Here is a 22,128-nt window from a genome sequence, read left to right as displayed (position 1 = left end):
GTAATTTTAATCTTAACATCTATAATTTATTAATTCCAAATAATTTTGAAAAATATCTTTAAAAGGAGACAATAACTTTGTGCCTAATCCAGCCTATAAATAAACATTTGTCCATGCTGAATAGTTTAAATCTGATTGTCTCCAAATAGCTCACATAACCTTTGAGATTAAAACACTTGCTTACTTCAAAAGAAGCTGAAATTTCATTTAGTAGATGCCTATAAAGTGCTTTAAAATGTTTTAGTGAAACAGGATAGAAAAGATCAATGTTTAATTGAATATCTTGCAGCTTCTTCATACTTATAGCTTGTTAAATCTATGCTGATTCACTAAGTTTTATAAGATGCTATTAAAAAATTATCAATTGGGTCGGGCGCGGTGGCTCAAGCCTGTAATCCCAGCACTTTGGGAGGCCGAGACGGGCGGATCACGAGGTCAGGAGATCGAGACCATCCTGGCTAACATGGTGAAACCCCGTCTCTACTAAAAAATACAAAAAACTAGCCGGGCGACATGGCGGGCGCCTGTAGTCCCAGCTGCTTGGGAGGCTGAGGCAGGAGAATGGCGTAAATCCAGGAGGCGGAGCTTGCAGAGAGCTGAGATCCGGCCACTGCACTCCAGCCTGGGCGGCAGAGCGAGACTCTCTCAAAAAAAAAAAAAAAAAATAAAAATAAAAAAAATTATCAATTGGTTTGGAATTTTTTCTATGACATAAAATGTTTCAAAAGTGTTTCTCCTATGGAGATACAGAAAGATCAACAGAAATAAACACACAACAAAAGTAAAATTATTAATTCATGTTTTATCATATTTTTATTTGTTTAACTTCTACAGCCTGTGTCCCCACTTATAAAATTGTGTGTAACTATATTTTCAATTGTTTCAACAGTGGTATATCAAAAGTTAAGCAAATGGTAATGCAGTTAGGTTTTGATGGTTATCAAACATGTAATTTGTTGACCTAAACAGCATTTGAAATGAACAAAGAGAAAAAAAATATTTTTTTTTACCAAATGTTTTTCCAGTGCTTCACAAATGTTTTTACAATGCTTAAAAACAGACAAACCGAATACGTAAATGACCTAAGTATGTTGTACATAATCGTAGATTACTACAACTACATTTAGAGTTTGGAACTTTCTTGAGTGCCTACTTCATTATACAACAAACAGTTCTCTAACCCTAGTTTAATTAGTAGTAAATATTTTAAAACATGTATTTATTTTATTTAAACTATCAGAATGAGCAAAATATGTGCTAGACCGAAAAATAAAGTCTATCTTAGTTATTTTGATATCATTGTTCCCCTCTGAAAAATGACAGAATAGTTTAAAAAACTATATGAAATATTGTAATGTTTATAATTTAAAAACAAATCAGCAATGTAAACATAATATTTGTTGAACTAAAAATTACATCCTATATATTATTTTAATGTTTTTCTTTTATCCATTGTGCATCATCAATAAAGAACATCTTTTTTTTAAATGAGAGTTCTTCTTTTTCACAATATAAATGATGTTTGGTTAAAATAAAACTAGGGACATGTAAATGTCTGTGTGGAAAGCACTAAAAACTCACAACATAAAATCAAATATCCATCATAATCACTTACTCTACAATATTTGTATCTGGCCTGTAATATTTGTATGGGGAGTACTCATGTTTAACACTAACAACCCATTCTAGCTATTCAATCTTCTGCAGCTCCCCAGTACCCTCAGGCCATACTAACATCTGCTCAGAGTAAACAAATTAATATATTCATAGCTCTCTTATCAAAATAACCTTGAAAATAGTTCCAAAAAGTTAAAGAGATCTAGTAACTTTAGGAGTTATGTTGCCTAATGTCTTTCAGGATTACTCTAATATCCTCCAGCCCTGGGGCTCAAAGGGGATGTGTGTGATTGCACACTTGCCCACATAAAATATGGTGTACCCAGGAGTGATTCTCCTCAAATTGGGCAACCACCTGAAAAGGCCAAAAATATCTCTGTGACACATCAAACTACTGATGCAGTTTGGTTTTTCCTAAATCTGACTGATTCTTTATGGGGATGTACTCCTTTGGCAACCCTGCCTGGATATACCTCTTTGAAGGCCAATTTGGAGACCCAGTGGGTAAAACACCTATGACAAATGTTTCTTGTACATCTATGTCTTCCTGTATGTAAAATTCACATGGAAGAATTTATTATCCTAGAAAATACTGGAAAGAGGTTTGGAACTCATGCCAGTGAGTCTGAAATGCTTTATTTAAAAAGAATCCATTTTAATATATGGTGCTTTTTATTACTTTCTAGGTCCCTGTAGATACTTTACTAATCTTAATAATCTTCAAGAATGCTCAGTATTTTAAAGAACAAATGGAAACAATATAAGTATGATATATACACATACATATATATATTATATATATAATCTAAATTCGCTTTATGCAGAACCAACACAGTTGCCATACTAAATTTAGTGTGTGTGTTTGTGTATATATATCCCAAAAAATTCCACAGGCCCCTGGCTGTCTCTATGACCAACTCCATGCTTTCCTATCTTTTAATGTAGGTAATATGGACACTAACTTGTGGTATTATGTGTCCATAATGTGAACTAATGATGGTATAAATTACAGTACATACAAATTCACTAAATAAAGATGTAAGACATATATCCAGGCCTGTCTAAGGATTTTACACATAAATTAAAAGAGAGTACTGTTTATTTGCAAAGGGTGAGTTGGAGTTCTTCGAATGATTTTAAAAATAGGGTCAAGATCATTCTACCTCTACAATTATAATAGCTAAATAACTTTGCTTGCCTTGGAGAATGTATTGCATTCACTTCAGGAAGAAATGGCAAGAGATACAGAGATGATTCCCCAGGCTACCTTCTATTCACTTTGGGAGTTAGTGGAAGGCTGCCCTCTTTCCAACACAGTCGCTGATGAAAGGGATCTATTAAAAAGAATTGCGTTGGTTTACACTGCAGATTGAATGGAGCATTAAACGACTGCATTAGTATGACTGCAGTGGGGGTAATGGTCGCCTCTATAATGTTGTAATAACACTTTCACATACGTGTAATAATTGTTTCAGTGTCCGTATCTAATTTTTCACGAAATGATATCCAGCATCTCTCCGGAAAATGCCCCCCTCCCAACTCCCGGTGTCCTACAGTTTTATTCCCCCACCCCCCCACCCCCGGCAAATGTAAACAGATGAGGAAATATGTGTACTTTCAAATCGTCACCCATGTATCATGAAGGTGGGGGATTACTGCAAATCACTTGGAAACCGCTCCCCGGAGGCGTTTAGCGATACCGCCCACCAATACAGCTCAGATGTTCTTAATTTGATCACCCCCCACCTTTTGGGCTGTAATTTTCCAAACAGGCATCTCTCTCATTTGCAAATACAAGTTACAAATCAATCCACAGATACAGAATGATGACTTCCCTACACTCAATTTCACAGGGTGTCTCTTGAAGAGCTGCCAGGTTGTGACCGATAATGGGGGAGAGGGAGAGGGGCACAGATCGAGCGAGCGAACGGGGCGGGGGGGGGGGGGTGGAGAGAGAGAGAGAGAGAGAGAGAGAGAGAGAGAGAATCACTTGCTTCCTTGCTTCCTAAGCCGGGATTTTGCCTGCGATGCGCGGCGAGAGGACTGCGGCGGCTGATTTACACAGTTGGCGCGGAGGAGGGGCCGGGGGTGCGGGGGGGACGCGCTGGCGGAGCTCCGGCGATGGGCTGATCTGGGGGCTCCCGAGCGCCGCTCCCTTGGTGCGCGATTTAGGGGCTGCTGATGGATTTGCATTCAGGTTCCAGCCCTGCGCTTCCTATATCGACTCCTTATACCCGACCTCGCGCTTCCGTTTAGGAGGAGACGTTGGTAAGTAACGTGTAATCCGATTTTAGTTATTTCCTAGGCCATTAAAGTGGCACTTTTAAAGCAGGTCAGTCTTAAAAGAAGCCGCCGCCGCTGCCGCCGCGAGCGTCTCCTTGGCCTGAAACGTTCGGCGGTCCCCTCCCCCTCCCGCCCCCCTCCCCCGCACCTTCTCCTGCTCGAGAAGTGAGGGTGCTTGAATGGTGAACCGTCAGGGGACTCACTCTCTGCCAACGGGATCGCTTCACCTTCGTGCTTTGCCTGAGATCTCCCAAATCCAAGTGGAATTTGGTGTGCACAGCCATACTGTGTATTTGTATCTTCTCTCCCTCTCTCCTTCTTTCCCCCCACCTTCGCCGTCTGACCAATGCTGGGATCTGAGATCTAGTCGCCCCCTTCCTGCCTCCTTTCCGCCTCTCCCCACCCTTTTCTTCTCTCATCTACACACCATCCACCCCCACTCCCACCCACCTAAAGGGCAAAGAGCAAAGACACCCTGGAAAAGCAAGGGCTAATTCCATCTTTTCGGATGGAAGGAGGCCTCGGGCAGGGATTGTGAGTGACAACCTTTCAGGAAGAGAGAAAGAGAGAAATCCAGAGACTGAGCTCAGGCTCTCGGGAACAACGAAGCTCTCCACTGATCGAGAGCACCGAGATTTTAAATCAAAGGAACCTAGTCCTGGGACACTCACTCTGCCTGCCTGCCTGCCTGCCTACCTGCCATCGAAGGCATAGGGAGCTGTGGTCGTGAGCTCCCTGTCACTGACATCGCAGCGCTAGGTGCGCGCCCGGCTCTCCCATTGGTATGCAGCGACCATTTCCCTGCAAATCTCAAAGGTGGAAACATTTAAAGGGATTACAAGCGTGATTTGGTAGCCTTTCGGAAAGTTGGTGGCCAGAAGAGGAGAAGCTACAAGGCTACAGTATGATGGATACAATTCAGCCTCCCAGAGAGTTTGCCCCTCCCGCTGGGAAGCCCCTTGGAGCAAACCTCGGAGATCCTGAGCGCTCTGCACCATAGGTACTCGCCGCCATCCTTTCCTACTTTACCTAATTGAAACCAGTATTTCTCGCATGTAGGATGTGCATGGTAGAGCACATCGAGTTTGGCCGCGGTGTCTTCTGTACACTCACAGGTGCTAGGGGTTTGTTGCAGTTTTGAATTGGATCAATTAGGTGTAAGGACGTGGGTGGAAGGAGGGGTACCGGAGACTAACATACCCTCGGACCTCTTTTCTGGGTGAAGACATCGTAAGTAACTCCAACAAATAGGCCAGGCGGCAGAGCGAAGGACCCCTCCCCCAGTGGATTGTTCGCTAGTGTTGTAAGAGGTAGAAGGAAAAACGCTTGAGCTTTTAATAATTTTCCATTTCTAAACAGACTATTGTGCGTTTCGCCTGACAACAGCAGATTAGAAAAGGATCTATAGACGACTCAAAGCTCTTCAGAAAATGAATGATGCAGCATTTTAATTACTTGTTCTAGGGAAGATAGTTTGCTTCCATATTGAAATATTTAATCTTAGATCTGAAGAGATTAGTGAGCTGTAAGATCCAGCAGTGGGGAGGAGGAAGTGGGAAGGGAGCACAGCGGGGAGAAAGGGCTTCTTGTCCTCTCTCTGGACAAACAAATGGCTCTGGGCGCTCCCAACAGGACACGGGAAAAACCGGGGCCCCATGGCTCAATACCCCTAACTCTTGGAGACCTCCCTGTCCTTTAGACATGCTATCCTGAGCTAAAGGAAAGCAAAAAGATGAGATAGCCTTTAGGACATAGCCCACGTCCAGAACTTAAGGGGTTTTAGTTCAAGAAAAAACAGAGACTTCATCCCCGAGACAATATTTACCGTCATCTGGAAGCTCAGGGCAGCCTCAGGGTTACCCATCGATTCCATCACATGGTGGGTTCCGATAAGACCCGATAAATAGTCACCGCCTCTGCACATTGGATACCCAAAGTGCTGGGAGGGGGATGGGGTGGAGGAGGGTGGGGGTGCAGGCAGCTGGGGAGGGAGAAGGAATTGCTCTGATTCTGAGCTTAGGCTATCGGTATTGGTTTACTTCTTGGCTGAGACCTATGGGAGAAATAGGGTGGGTCTGGAATTTTAAGGGTAGAATGTTAGAAAATTCTGCCCTCCTGCTTACTTAGTCTACGGTGGCATGTTTCTAAAATTAGCTACTGTGTGCCAGTGGACTCAGACGCGGTCATTTTAAATGCAAAATATTATGGAAATTGCCTTTGACTGACTTTTAAGGAACACATTGTTAGGTGATTTACCTGTTGTAGAGCAGTGAGGTATTGATATGTAAGCTGTGCTTTGCTTTAAAATTTGCTTTTGTAAAGGGTCCTTTAAGGGAAAACCCGTCTCTACCTAGTAACTTTGAGCCCTTGGGCAATTGAGGTTCAGTTTAGTTCTTTTGCAACCAAAAAGTCCCTCCCTTCTCCCCCTTGGCAAGTTGGTGACGGGGTTGGTGTGTGCTGGTGGGGGCAGATGGGGAGCATCCACAGCACATGGGTCCTGTTAATTAGACTCCTTTGCTGCACACTTGGCTCTCCCCAGTTTCCTCACCAAGCTGCATTCCTTCCCAGCAGGCAGGACTGTAGTGCTGTCAGCTGAGCCTCAAAAAATTCCTCTGAGAGGGTTCCTGAATTATCATCTGGTAGTCCCTCTACAATACAATATCTTCCTTCAATCACCTCCATCCCCACTCCCACCACTCCCTAGGATTCACTTCCCGAAAATTTCACGGAGAAATATTTGAGTTTAAAAAATAAGAAAGAAAAAGAAAGAGCGGACAAAAACATTCAAATCCTTAAATCCACCCCAGTCCCGCGAGGTCTTTTCCAGGGGCAGAATGTGAAATGTACCATTGTTACCCAAGTGGTCTGTATCTCCTTCTAGAGAATTGGCTTGTTGAATCCAGGGAATATCGAAGGCTTTGACCTACAGCACAACAAAAGAATTCCTGGTGCAACGGGATCGAAGCAAAATGCAGGAGAAACTCGGTCCAAGTCTTTCAGGCTGTTTGAGCTCTTATTCGGGACACGCAGGCAGAATCGGACAGATTTAGCTTTTCTGCTTTGGGGACCTGGATTTTCCCCCCATCCCCGTCATTTCAGGGAATGGTTGTTCTGTGAAAAAGATAATTCCGAAGGACAGTCTCACTTTTCAAACCACCTGCACTAGAGAGGGGGAGCTTTGGAAGCTAGAGGAGCAGATGATCCAGGGGATGGTTTCCTTGAGAGTTAAAAAAAAAAAAGAGAGAGAGAGAGAAAGAAAGAGAGAGAGAGAGAGAGAGAGATGAGAGAGAGAGAGAGAGAGAGAGAGAGAGAAAGAAAGAAAGAAAGAAAATGCCTAAAATGCCTATCCCCCGTCCCCCTCCCCCATCTCCACCTTCCCCACCATAGAAATGTTTCCCATAGGTTGGTCTCCTCCCACTTCGCTCTTGTTTCTTATTTTGCCAATTTGTGTTCTCTATCCCTCTACTTATTTTCCCTACACACACACACTCACTCACTCACAACTGTATAGTCAGGGCTTCCTAGCGCTCGCTCCCGAACCTATGCTAAGCGCGTTCCCTTTAGAGCTCATTTTCATGACGTGGAATACCGGGTTCAGGGTTATAGCACATATATATTTTTAAAGCCGGAGCAAGGGAAGTCTGAGATTCTGCACTGTGATTGAGCCTTCCTTCCTCCCTGCCTCCCTCCCGCCCTTCCTCCCAGTGCCCATTATGGGCTGTGGGTACCCAGAGAGAGCAGCCACCGCGGCGGCAGCGGCAGGGGCAGCAGAGCTGGAAGCCTGCTGCAGCCCCTTCTCCTCCCTCCTCTATTGAGTGTGCCAAGCGGCAGTTCTGCATCCTAAAGAAGCCCATTGAAGAGCCCATTGCATTCCCAGCACGTCTCAAGCTTGCTGCTCTTTTTTTTTTCCTCTTAGTCCCCCCCGCCCAACCCCCTTTTATCCCCTTTTGCTTCAGCTTCAGCAAAGCAAAGGGAGTGGGAGGGAAAGAGAGAGAATCCTTAAACTCAAGCTTTTGTTTTTCTTTTTCTTTTCACGGTTCACGGTTCCATGCTAATAAATAAATAAATAAATTACAAGAAAAGAAAAGGAAAAAAAAAAAAAAAAAAAACGAAACCCAAAAAACTCTAGCAAAATAGGTAAGTCCAAGACATCTGGAGCCTTTTTTGCCTAAACCACAGAGACCTGAAAAACAAGAAAAATATTTAAGATAGTGAAGAAGGAACAACTTAAGTAGATTTTAATATTTCATAAGGGAGATGGAAAACTAATTGATACTGCAATGTAGGCTTTTCTGCGTTTTCTCTCTCCCTCTTTTTCATTTAATTGTTTTTAATTTTTCAGTATTGCATGTCTGAGGCAGATTTCTCTTTGCTTTCTCACGGTATCTCCTTTCTTTACAGCTCTCAACATTATATGCAAGTGTAATGTGAAGATTTACTTTTTCACTTTTCCTATAAATTATATCATTGTGTTTTAAGAAGAAGGTTGATGAAATATATCTTTCTGTGTGCTGTGAGGAAAATATATGCTAGAAACTTTGGTTTATTTTTATTGATTAAAATCAGCTATTCAATTTTGATGAATATTTTAGTGACTCAGGAAGAAGAATGTAATAAAACTGCATTATTATCATGTATTTATGTAAACATTTTCATATACTGATGTTATTAGGCAAGGAAAGGGATGCATAGAGGAAGACTCTGTTATCAGAATAGTGCACTGCATTTGTTTCTTCTGATTGGAAAAGAATATCTTTTTTGAAATTTATTTCATGTGATAGATCATTTATCAGCAGGTAAGAACAGAGGTTTCCACTCTCTCTTGACTTTAACTACCTACCTCCCCTCTAACCAGTCATCTGCTCTTCCAGCTTTTTAAAGGATTCCTCAGTTGATCTTGAAGGCGCAGATACACATTCCAAACTAAGCTCTGCAAATGTTTTAATTCAGACACTTTCAGACTCAGCATCCTCTAGTTGTCCCTATCTTTAGCTCTGACAATTGCATGGGCATGTTTTTTAGAAGGGCGAATGACTCCTACATGCTTTAAATAGTTAAATGATACAAATATATACAAATTACTTATTAAATTAAAGAAGATGACAGTATTCTATTCTTGGGCCAAAGGATGTGGACATATAGTGTACATACTGACTATACATTGTTATAAAGCATGTTATGATCATTTCATAAAAATAAATCTTAAGTTTCCCTGAGTTGCTGATCATTTTACAAATCTCAACATCTGATATTGAGCAACAGGCTCACACTTTATCATACTAATCAATATAATACTTTTGGAGTATGTCATGTATTTTTAATAGTCAAAACCTATAATTCAAAGAACATATTTTTCCCATCAGAGTTCCAATCAGATTTATTATGAGTATCTTTGGTGTCAACATAAGTTTTAACAGGCAAACAGGTGTAATGGACACATTATTGCTATTATTACTGAATCTGCCTATGCCTAAAAGGAAGTACGATGTACCAGTTCTGTTGTTTGTTATACAGAGGCAATGCAGTCTGCTTTTGTTCATGCGATATGCCGTTTACCAAGTGTGGCTTTGTTCAGGAAAATGTCACTGCATGGTTCAATATTTCAGAGTTTCCTAAGTTTAAAATATAGGACACACTCTAAACGTTAAGTGTGTTGCTAGCTCATTTTGAGTGTCACTTCAACAATTGCTGAAGTTTTTATATAGCTCTTAAAATGCCCCACATGTAGGAGACAATTAAAATAGTACATATGACTAAAAGCTAAAAATCTGCATTTTTATTTCTGTTGCAGTTTTGTAATCAACCACGAACGATGAAACCTTCCATAGCTGAGATGCTTCACAGAGGAAGGATGTTGTGGATAATTCTTCTAAGCACAATTGCTCTAGGATGGACTACCCCGATTCCCCTAATAGAGGACTCAGAGGAAATAGATGAGCCCTGTTTTGATCCATGCTACTGTGAAGTTAAAGAAAGCCTCTTTCATATACATTGTGACAGTAAAGGATTTACAAATATTAGTCAGATTGCCGAGTTCTGGTCAAGACCTTTTAAACTGTATCTGCAGAGGAATTCTATGAGGAAATTATACACCAACAGTTTTCTTCATTTGAATAATGCTGTGTCTATTAATCTTGGGAACAATGCATTGCAGGACATTCAGACTGGAGCTTTCAATGGTCTTAAGATTTTAAAGAGACTATATCTACATGAAAACAAACTAGATGTCTTCAGAAATGACACCTTCCTTGGCTTAGAAAGTCTAGAATATCTGCAGGCAGATTACAATGTCATTAAACGTATTGAGAGTGGGGCATTTCGGAACCTAAGTAAATTGAGGGTTCTGATTTTAAATGACAATCTCATCCCCATGCTTCCGACCAATTTATTTAAGGCTGTCTCTTTAACCCATTTGGACCTACGTGGAAATAGGTTAAAGGTTCTTTTTTACCGAGGAATGCTAGATCACATTGGCAGAAGCCTGATGGAACTCCAGCTGGAAGAAAACCCTTGGAACTGTACATGTGAAATTGTACAACTGAAGAGTTGGCTGGAACGCATTCCTTATACTGCCCTGGTGGGAGACATTACCTGTGAGACCCCTTTCCATTTCCATGGAAAGGACCTACGAGAAATCAAGAAGACAGAACTCTGTCCTTTGTTGTCTGACTCTGAGGTAGAGGCTAGTTTGGGAATTCCACATTTGTCATCAAGTAAGGAGAATGCATGGCCAACTAAGCCTTCCTCAATGCTATCCTCTGTCCATTTTACTGCTTCTTCTGTTGAATACAAGTCCTCAAATAAACAGCCTAAGCCCACCAAACAGCCTCGAACACCAAGGCCACCCTCCACCTCCCAAGCTTTATATCCTGGTCCAAACCAGCCTCCCATTGCTCCTTATCAGACCAGACCACCAATCCCCATTATATGCCCCACTGGGTGTACCTGTAATTTGCACATCAATGACCTTGGTTTGACTGTCAACTGCAAAGAGCGAGGATTTAATAACATTTCTGAACTTCTTCCAAGGCCCTTGAATGCCAAGAAACTGTATCTGAGTAGCAATCTGATTCAGAAAATATACCGTTCTGATTTTTGGAATTTTTCTTCCTTGGATCTCTTGCATCTGGGGAACAATCGCATTTCCTATGTCCAAGATGGGGCCTTTATCAACTTGCCCAACTTAAAGAGCCTCTTTCTTAATGGCAATGATATAGAGAAGCTGACACCAGGCATGTTCCGAGGCCTACAGAGTTTGCACTACTTGTACTTTGAGTTCAATGTCATCCGGGAAATCCAGCCTGCAGCCTTCAGCCTCATGCCCAACTTGAAGCTGCTATTCCTCAATAATAACTTGCTGAGGACCCTGCCAACGGACGCCTTCGCAGGCACATCCCTGGCCCGGCTCAACCTGAGGAAGAACTACTTCCTCTATCTTCCCGTGGCTGGTGTCCTGGAACACTTGAACGCCATTGTCCAGATAGACCTCAATGAGAATCCTTGGGACTGCACTTGTGACCTGGTCCCTTTTAAACAGTGGATCGAAACCATCAGCTCAGTCAGTGTGGTTGGTGATGTGCTTTGCAGGAGCCCTGAGAATCTCACTCACCGTGATGTGCGCACTATTGAGCTGGAAGTTCTTTGCCCAGAGATGCTGCACGTTGCACCAGCTGGAGCATCCCCAGCACAGCCTGGAGATTCCCACCTTATTGGGGCACCAACCAGTGCATCACCTTATGAGTTTTCTCCTCCTGGGGGCCCTGTGCCACTTTCTGTGTTAATTCTCAGCCTTCTGGTTCTGTTTTTCTCAGCAGTCTTTGTTGCTGCAGGCCTCTTTGCCTACGTGCTCCGAAGGCGTCGAAAGAAGCTGCCCTTCAGAAGCAAGCGGCAGGAAGGTGTGGACCTTACTGGCATCCAAATGCAATGCCACCGGCTGTTTGAGGATGGTGGAGGTGGTGGTGGAAGTGGGGGTGGAGGTCGACCAACTCTTTCCTCTCCAGAGAAGGCCCCTCCTGTGGGTCATGTGTATGAGTACATCCCCCATCCAGTTACCCAAATGTGCAACAACCCCATCTACAAGCCTCGTGAGGAGGAGGAGGAGGCTGTTTCATCAGCCCAAGAAGCAGGGAGTGCAGAACGTGGGGGTCCAGGGACACAACCACCGGGAATGGGTGAGGCTCTCCTAGGAAGTGAGCAGTTTGCTGAGACACCCAAGGAGAACCATAGTAACTACCGGACCTTGCTGGAAAAAGAGAAGGAGTGGGCCCTGGCAGTGTCCAGCTCCCAGCTTAACACCATAGTGACGGTGAATCACCATCACCCTCACCCTCACCACCCAGCAGTTGGTGGGGTTTCAGGAGTAGTTGGGGGAACTGGGGGAGACTTGGCAGGGTTCCGCCACCATGAGAAAAATGGTGGGGTGGTGCTGTTTCCTCCCGGGGGAGGATGTGGTGGTGGCAGTATGCTACTAGACCGAGAGAGGCCACAGCCTGCCCCCTGCACAGTGGGATTTGTGGACTGTCTCTATGGAACAGTGCCCAAATTAAAGGAACTGCACGTGCACCCTCCTGGCATGCAATACCCAGACTTACAGCAGGACGCCAGGCTCAAAGAAACCCTTCTCTTCTCGGCTGGAAAGGGCTTCACAGACCACCAAACCCAAAAAAGTGATTACCTCGAGTTAAGGGCCAAACTTCAAACCAAGCCGGATTACCTCGAAGTCCTGGAGAAGACAACATATAGGTTCTAACAGAGAGAAGAAAATATATTAGTGCTTTTTTTTTTCAAAAGAAAAGGAAAATAAAAGAAATAAATCCCTTGCTCCCTTTACACTTGTCCCCAATAACTCCATCCTCACGATCTTCCCTACCCTGAACAAAACTGAAACCGCATGATGACTAGAGAATACAGATGTATGCTCTCCCCTCTCAGATGTGATTTGGAGGAAGGGCCATACTCAGATCATTAATCAATGAAGTGCCTTCGCAGACTTTTGCCAGCAAATGTTATCATTATTTTTTTATACTGAAACTTGAGACTTTGACTGTGCCATGTATAAGGTATACTGGGAATCATTGTATGGATCCTAATTAAGTAAAATTCAATGTGTCTTTTTATTTTCAGTAACTATTTTTTTTTTAGTTGTAGTTTTGTTTTAAAGGGAGGGGGGAAACAAGTTGACATTTGTCATTTGTGGCTTTCTTTCTTCTCATCATGGCACAGATTCTGTACATGTATTAACAACGCAGTTTGCTGCATGCCTGGAAACTGCAAGACGGGGAGGGAGGGGGCGGGTCTTGCTCGAATGTTCTCACTCACTATCTTGTCTCTCATACACATATCCATCTGCAGAACGTGCCCTAAACCTGCAGTTTCTTCCTGCTGGTGCAGGTACACCCACCCACCCACACACACACAAACACACACACACACACACACACACACACACACACACACACCACACACACACACACTCTCCATACCATTCCCATTCAACCCAATCTGCTTAGTTCGGGTTTGATCCATTTTTCTCCTCTCCATAGTTCCACTACCCTTCACTGCTAGTGTACAGCTCACAGCATCTCTCCTATCACCCTGGGAAAATCATATTCTAGGCTGGATTCTACTGAAGTGGAGGCCTGGTGGTTTAACAGCCGAAGACACGCGCCTAGGGATGAGCACCCTCTTTGTGACACTTCATCCTGATGCCAAGATTTTTTGGAGAACATCTGCACTTTCTTATATATATATATATATAATATTAAAAAGAAAGCAACTGGGTATATATCACTAACAGCTTTGTAGGAAGCACTTTTAATGTTTTCTCTCTCACACACAAAGATTCAAAAGAAATGTGCATATATTTATTCTGTAATTTCAGTGATTATAAATTGTAAAGGTAATGTTTAATCATTGTATAGTGATTATGCGTCTGGTATAGCTTTCCTAATAAAAAGTTTTTGAAAAACATAATACATTATATATAGAGGATACAAAGCTTGAATCTGAAACTCCAGCTATGCCATGCCTTTCGTGCTCCCATTTTAAAAAATGATTTCTTTTACTTGTTACACAGAAAGTAATTTATTAACGGGTTTGATGCACTGTGATGTTGATAAATCTTATATCCCACCATCTCTATTCCAAACCAGGATACAATTGAGACTTAAAATCTGACTTACAGTTTATTTTTTTTCTTGACTTATGAATTTCGATTTTAGTAACCAATGATGCACTGTTTCCTAGGCAGGATGGAAGGGGGAGAAAATAAAATAACTAGATCACTGAGAAGTACAGGATTAATTAGGAGAGTGTAATCAAGGATCCGTACATCTTAAGATAATAGATGACATAAAGAAATCGGAGAGTAAAATTGCTATTGTTTTTAAAATATGTAGTCCAATTACATGCACACCCTCATACACCCACACGCTTCCACATACACCCATACAACCCAGTAAATATCAAAGGCCTTGGCCTTGGAGCCAATTATATGGCCAGAATCCTGTGAAAGCTGTCACTTACATTTGACTACTATTTTCGAAACACTTACAGCAACTGGCCCCAATAACGTTTGAACTAAGTCAGAGGATGGTGAATGAGTTTTTCGTCCTATGACATTAAAATTATGTTGAAAAATTAACCTGACAACAAGCCAAGTTTAGATACATTTATATGTGAGCGAAACCAAAGAATACTGGATTTTTACGGCTCCGGTATCAAATTGGTGGAGGAAACTTAAGAAAACAAGACCTATGAGGCACTTATCTAAGTAGGCCATTAGAGGGCAGCAGAGCTCCAGGGAGCCGCAGGCCCAGGCCCTGCAGAACTGTGCAGCGAGGCCAGTGATCTCCGCTAGTGTTTCCTCAAAGTGCCCATAGTAGGAATTATCATTACGCGTTGAATGTAATTCATTCCAAGTCACTGATGCCTTATGTCACATTTTTTTTTCCCAAAAAGAGACTGAGTCTAGCAGTTTCTGAAGGTGTGTGACTACTATAGCACGAAGCCATTGTGGTAACAAAATGAAAGCCCCATGAATGTCTACAAGAGTATATTTATATTTCTCTTGATTGATTATATAGAAATGTCAGCATAGATATGCATAAAAATAAAAAAAAACAAGTATATCCGTATAAAATTGCAGTTTTGGAGCACTTGACAAACTTTTATTCTCAATTATTTGAATATATTTTGGAATTATTTTAGAAGGAAGAAGCCCATGAACATCATCCACTTTATCTCTCTGTGTAATATTGACGTGAAGCTCTTATGCAGAAGACTCAGGCCCACTATTAAATAGGTGTCATTCGTCTTTTTTGTTTTATCTTCTCCTTTTCTTTCTTGCTTTCTTATTTACTTTCCCACAAATCACCTTTCTTCTAGTTATCCCACCTCCTTTATTCTTTCTAATTATCTGTCTCTTTTTTTTTAAGGTACATAAAACCAACATTACACTTTAAGTGTTTTAAAGCCCAATTTATAGAGTCTCTGAACTAGCAATTTATCATTCTTCTGTTCCTCCTAATCAAATGGTTTGGGGAATAATAGAAAGCATATGCATAGTAAAAACTTTAAAGTGCAAAGCTAGATGCTTCAGATAATAGTCCTCATTTCTTTAATGACAATGCACATATTCATAACACAGCATATTATACAAATCAGGCTAAAGCACACTCTCAAAAGACCCTGGTGCTTTCAGCATTTGAAAAATGAGTGTCCATAAACAATATCAAATCATAATATAACTTGATAATTATAATGTTTATAATTTACTTATAAAATACAGAAAGTAAGACTGTTTGGTCTTAAATATAGTTGGTAATCTCACCCTTGAATGAGAAATACATTTATTTATTTAGTAAAAATAAATTTATACGAGAATGAAATTTTGTATTTAAGGGAATAGTTTTTTGCTTTTATGGAATTTTCTACCCCTTGATTAGGACATTTATTTTTGCTGTGCATTAACATTACTTAAGTTAGCTTCAATTTATAATACCAGATCTGTTTTCATTAAACACGATGGATATTAATGTAGATACTATGATTATAATATGTTTTATGTTTTTGCTGCAGTAAAATATTTATTTTTAAGAAAAAGAGTACTAATTCACTTCATTGTGATGACTAACTTGACTGAAGCAGACCCAGTTCTGACAGATATTTGCTATTATTCATTGCTATTTTTATTACTAAGTATAGTAATACTATTTAGAAATAATAAAAATATTATAATATCTCTTAAACTATAAGAGGATTAGTGAGAAATAATTGGAAATTAACTATTAGTTTAATTCATAACAGTTTTAACATCATGTTATACATCCTATGTGGTATTATTTATGTATTTTTTTATATTTTTATTTAGAATGTTATATTATTTTATCTAATTGCAAATACTTAAAAATAAGGATGATGAACACTATAATTTTAACAAAGTTTAGAGAGAGAGAATCGAAAGGAAAATTTAATGACTGAGCTTGAAGATTTCTTTTTAAACATGGCAGTATTACTTTAAACCCTTGATATTTGAAAATAATATGTTTAGGATTATGAAAATTTATAATGCAATTACAGAACAAAAGAACTTTAACTATCGCAACACATTATTTTGATTCACTTAGTGTAAATTCATTGTTCGTGCAGTCCTGTCCTTTTGCAATTACATTGTCTAGGCCAATAAATGTTACACTTTTGTGAAATGGCTATGACAAAGGAAGCATTAATGAAACGCTACACAAAATTTGAGAAATACGACTATAACAAGTCAAGATAATGTGAGAGGAAATGGTAACCAATGGACACTCCATCTTAAGTGATTTGAGCTAGTTTCATTTGAACTTAGACATTTATAACTTAGCTCAAAATTTTCAATTGTGAATATTCAGGTGAATGGAGCACAAATAAGTATCACTAAAATCACCATATTCTCTTCAATATACTATGTTCTGTTTAATATACTATAGGCCTTTTAAAAGTAATAGGAGCAATAACACATGTGTAATTGGGCCATCGTGTGTGTGTGTGTGTTTGTGTGTATATATATATAGTACTATTATATATGTATATACATTGTATATACATGTATATAGTTTATATATGCTGAATTTTACTTCTATGTAAATTACACATTTTTTATTACATGTATAACAATTTCTGTTTTATGCATTTATTTTTCTTGCTTCTGTCTAGCCACCATCCAAGAGAAGCTGGATTATATTATGAGTCTTCACTTTTGGAATATTCACATGTAAAAAGTAACACTGTAATTAATATTTCTGAATTTAAAAGTTATGTTACCTTCCAATTTGTTTCATTTTGTTATTTAAATCATAGGGGATACGTCTCAGTGACATTGTGATTTATTTTAAGTCTTCAGAGTATAGGAACTAATTTCTTCATATAAGTATGCAACATAAGTCTAATAAAAAGCAAGTACTTATTTTTCCATTTTTCTATTTATAGAACAAATTTTATAGGTAAAAACAATTTTAGTAACTTCATTAATTAGACAAGACCTTTTAAATTTATCTAAGTCTGTAGGAAAAGTGAGATATTTAAGGTGAAATATAAGAGAAGGTCCAGTTTAAGATATCCAAAAGTAAAACATCCTGTTTTACTTTTAAAACATCATCCTGAAATTAAAATGTTTGATGATAGTAGTAATAATAATAAACAAATACTATCATCTTTAGTTTGCTTATAGGGAATCTGAATTGAAGGGACATTTTTTTATATGGAGAAATCAAGTGTATAATAGGGGTTGGTAGTTGTGAAGAGGCAACATGTTATGGCCATCTTCTTTAATTTTGATAATTTTTACTCCTGATAATACATATTATTGAGAAAACGTATTTTTTTCTATTGCACTTACATAGATGAATTTTTACATTAAAAATTCTAATAGAAAATAATTCTTGTGGTGGATTTCAAAGATATACAGCCCAGAGGCATCATAATAAATTTACAGTTCGACCCAAACTAACTCCTATAGTACCATTAAACTTTAAAACACAATGAATGTCAGTAAAAAGAAGCCTTTCTTCTTCACCACCCAGTAACAGAAAGACTCAGCATGCCTAATTAAATGTTTCTTTAGTATATTTAGTCTATCTACTTACCAATAAGATGAGTAGTACAATGAATTGATGAGTTTGCAATGTATTAAGTTGTATCAAAACCAAACAAACTGTATTAAGAAGAATGTGCCATTGACTTAGATAAAAACAAACATGAATACTTTATTTTGATTCAATTATAACAATTGGGAGATTGTTCTCTTGATAATGTAAGGTACTCTATTACTTATATTACAATGTGTTATATGTGAAGACAGAGCTTTTGTATTTCTGATACAGTTTGCTAAGAACTTGTAGGTTTACAGTGTTTTTGAATGACGAAACACTATGTAATTATATTTGGTAGCTTTGAAACAAGAGCATAACTTCCCCAAACCTGGGCGTGTCAAAGTCAACTCTGAAAAAAAAAGATATTCAAAGAAAGATGTCACCTGAGTGTGGAGAGATGGAAAGAAGTTCTGTTCTTCCTGTAGAACTCATTGCTTTCACTATTCCTGACATCCCTGCCTCTACTTCTGTTTCTGACTCAGTGCCAAGATAATCTTATGACTAAGAGCATATTCATTGAGCTCAAATCAGGTGTCAAAGCAAGATAAGGGATTGATGACAATTCTCATACCAAGTAACAAAATGCCCAATTCATTTATTGTTGTACCTAGGCTGAGAAGATAATTCAACATATATACCCTGATTGTGATATCATTCATAAGTCTGATGAAAAAAGTCAAAACCTATAGTAAAACTATAACTACTTCTGGAAATTGACAAAATCAGTTAAGTATTTTAAAAATATGAAACTCATCTTGAAAATCTCAAAACCTTGCCTTTCCTTTTCTGCAATGCTCTTTATCTTTGCCGTGGCATCCAAAATATTGGCTTCATTAAAGCTACTAGAATCCGTATATTGTTCCTGCTTTTATTTACAGTGTAAACTTTTGACTATTCAAACGTTATGTGGCCACATAGAATTCTAAGGTTTGTTTTGTTTTTCTTCAGAATTCTGGTAAAACAATTTATCTTAAAATGCTTTTCTTTTTGGTATGTGGTAACAAACTTTATGATTAAAAACAAGTCATTAACAAAGATGTAAAGTATTAACAGATCCTGTATATATATATATATATTTTTTTTTTCTGTTTGTTTTAAATAGAAAACCTTCAGGTCTATCTAAATCCAATCTTTTATGTGTATTAAATCCAATTGGATTTACTTTTTCCCCTACGCGTTCTCTGCTTAACCAAATTTGAATTCAAAATTGAAATCTGTCCCTCTGTTTCCTAGCTGACCCTTCATTTGTTGTTTTACTTTTTCAGCTGGCAATTATAAAAGTAGGTAGAGAAAAATGTTAACTATAGGTGTAAGTATGAAATCTGTCTGTGGAATAACCAGGCCCATGAATCTTTCCCTTTTTCTTTAGGAAACCTTCTTCAACAAAAAGTACAATGGAAAGATAGGGGTAAAATGAAAATGTCCTATTTCTGAAGACCTTTTGATAAATGCTTAATGGAGAAAGTTTGAACTAGGTTTTTGTATTAACCTGTAAGTGTCCTGTCTTTGGAAGAGTTTAAATCCCACAGTTGATTTACTAAGCTACTTTAATTAGCGTCTGTTAACAAATTCACTGAAAATCAAACCTTAATGGTAACTAAACAAATTATAATTAAAAGTAAATATTAATGCAAAAAATCACTAGGATTAACTAAGATAATGATATTAAAACATTTAGATTAGTTCATGGTATAGATGTGTAAAATAAATGAGGTCTTTTTTCCTCTTTTAAATATTAATAGCTTCTTGTGTACAAACAAGAACTCCTCATTGCCTGCAAGTTAATTTTTGGTCTATTTTAACATAACTGACCTTAGCCCATTACTAGAACGTATTTAAGAAACACAACCAATTATTAATATTTTTAAGAAAACTTTATTATGTATTAAAGAATTATAATTTACTATGTAACATATTTCAGAGCAGTCACTATTTCAGAGCAGAATATACATAGTTTAAAGTATTTTTGTCACCTGTAATATTGCTCCCCCCATTTATTTTTATGATTTGAATTTTAACAGTATAAATGATAATGGCATTGCATTTTAATTTGGATCGTATACTCTTCTCTCTTTATAAATGTGGATAAAATAAGTGAACATTGCTCAAATGAATTCTCTTATAAATGTGGATAAAATAAGTGAACATTGCTCAAATGAATTCTCTTTATAAATGTGGATAAAATAAGTGAATATTGCTCAAATGAATTCTGTGTGTATACACACACACACACACAATGCATATATACGTGGACACCATCTACTAACATCTTTATGAAACAAATGACAGTTTACATACTGCATTATTGCACAGATGTAGTTTTTAATAAAGGCTTAAATTTAAGGTTCAAAATAGGGAAAGATGTGGTGTGGAATATTGAACAGTATATAAAACTGTAGTCGGTAATATTTTATTTGTTGAATGAATCAAGCTTGAGTTTGACACTTACTCACTTATCATGTTAATTTAAACATGGCTACCCAGTTATGAGATACACCTTTCACTACTCCTATCCTATTTCAAAAATATATATGAACATTTCCATAAATCATTGTGTCCTAACTCAAAACAGGTAGCATGGAGACATTGGTTCTGTGGAACTTTCCTTCAAATTGCAACCCGCTTTTCCTAACTGCAACATGCACAGATCCGCCCTTATATCCACTGTAAGGGACATCACAGAAAAATGGAAAGAAATGTAGCAAACAGAAAGTGAAGAGAGAGAGAAGATAATGTGTAATCAGCTGGGGAAAGACTTCTGAGGTAATTCTCTTATGCCTGCTCATCAGCCACCATTTTGAGAACTATTACTCTCAGCAAATATCTTACCAAGCAAATACTTTATCTTTCAGAATATGCAGTTTGCTTATTCCCATGTTTGTACAAATTACTGTGGTTATTCTTTTATCTCCTGAAAATACACATCTTTCATGGGCATCAAAATTCAGTTTCAAATTCTCTTCATGCAGTAGGCCTCTATTGATACAGTAAACTAAATTTTGACTGTTCTCTCAAATACTCCTGCATGCTATTTACTTTATGCTGATTTGAGTATGTTGGAATATTTTACCCTAAGTGTCCTTCAGTCATTTCGCCTATCAGTGCCAAGAATTCTTGCTTTTCAATTATATTGTAAGCACTTGAGAGCACAGATTGTCTTCAATCTTTTGTAGCCCAGTGTCTAGGACCATATTTTGCACAGGTATGGGCAATACGTTCTGATCAAACGTCTGAGTTTCATGAATCTTATCCTATTTCTAGAATAGCCACATTACTACCTTTCTTCCCATTAATTTCCAACACAGAGCCTGGGTAACAATAAACCCTAAATAAATATATGTTTAATAAATGAATGGACAGAGTTTTAGATATGTGTGGGCTATAGATTCTTGCAAAAGTTGAAAGTCCTGTGTATGTAACCTAAAGAAATGATGAAAAGGAATAGAGTTTGGAGTGTAAGAGTAAGAGAGGTGGTAAGAAATATGACAGTATGAGAAATGACTTCTTTTACTTTTCTTAAATTTGTTTATTGGAAATATACATGCTGACTAAATAAACAATATACATGCTGACTAAAGAAGGCAGAGGAAACTGAGTAATACGAGCATATCTCCAAGGAGAAGCTAGGGCAAGAAAGGAGGAGGGAAGGAAGGAAGGAAGGAAGGAAGGAAGGAAGGAAGGAAGGGTGGGCGGGAGAAGAGTAGCTATAAAATGTATTCATATGCTCTTCAGCAGTAGACAAAGCAGAGAAAGGAGCATGGCCAATACTATGCAGATGTGGTGTTACGAAGCTTTTGCTCATTTGCTTAAACGTTTACAAATAAGAGCAATAATTTAGTGGGCTCTATTGATGTCTTCTTTGTTATCATTGCTAAACAACAGGTTCTACCACTTCACTGCAAATTTTACTAGAATGTTAACCCAGACAAGATTATTAAAACAGGACATACATAAAAGTATTATACATATTGCCTTCCTTTAAAAAGAAGAGCAGTTTAAATATCTTTTTATCTGTTCTATACAAGACAAATGTATAAGAATTCACACTTGGAGTGTCAGGATTTGACTAGCTATATTCCTTTCAGTTCTAACTCTGTTG

At 38.5% G+C, this 22,128-nt stretch overlaps 1 protein-coding gene across 2 annotated transcripts; it reads left to right on the top strand.

Annotated features, from left to right (window-relative positions):
- Positions 1-3,720: 3,720 nt before the first annotated feature.
- Positions 3,721-15,785, top strand: SLITRK3 (SLIT and NTRK like family member 3). 2 transcript variants are annotated; one of them, XM_033211615.1, is made up of 2 exons: positions 3,721-3,885; positions 9,692-15,785. In XM_033211615.1, exon 2 carries the CDS (start codon positions 9,713-9,715, stop codon positions 12,647-12,649), a length of 2,937 nt encoding a protein of 978 aa, XP_033067506.1. In that variant the 5' UTR covers positions 3,721-3,885; positions 9,692-9,712; the 3' UTR covers positions 12,650-15,785. The 2 variants fall into 2 exon arrangements, with proteins under 2 accessions (XP_033067506.1, XP_033067507.1); XM_033211616.1 differs by lacking the exon at positions 3,721-3,885 and adding an exon at positions 4,470-4,900.
- The last annotated feature ends 6,343 nt before the right edge of the window (positions 15,786-22,128 follow it).

The sequence above is a fragment of the Trachypithecus francoisi genome, unplaced genomic scaffold, assembly GCF_009764315.1.
Source record: "Trachypithecus francoisi isolate TF-2019V2 unplaced genomic scaffold, Tfra_2.0 Lachesis_group0, whole genome shotgun sequence".
NCBI classification, from domain to species: domain Eukaryota; kingdom Metazoa; phylum Chordata; class Mammalia; order Primates; family Cercopithecidae; genus Trachypithecus; species Trachypithecus francoisi.
Note: the sequence above shows the minus strand (reverse complement) of the source record. Positions and strands in the feature narration are given on the sequence as shown.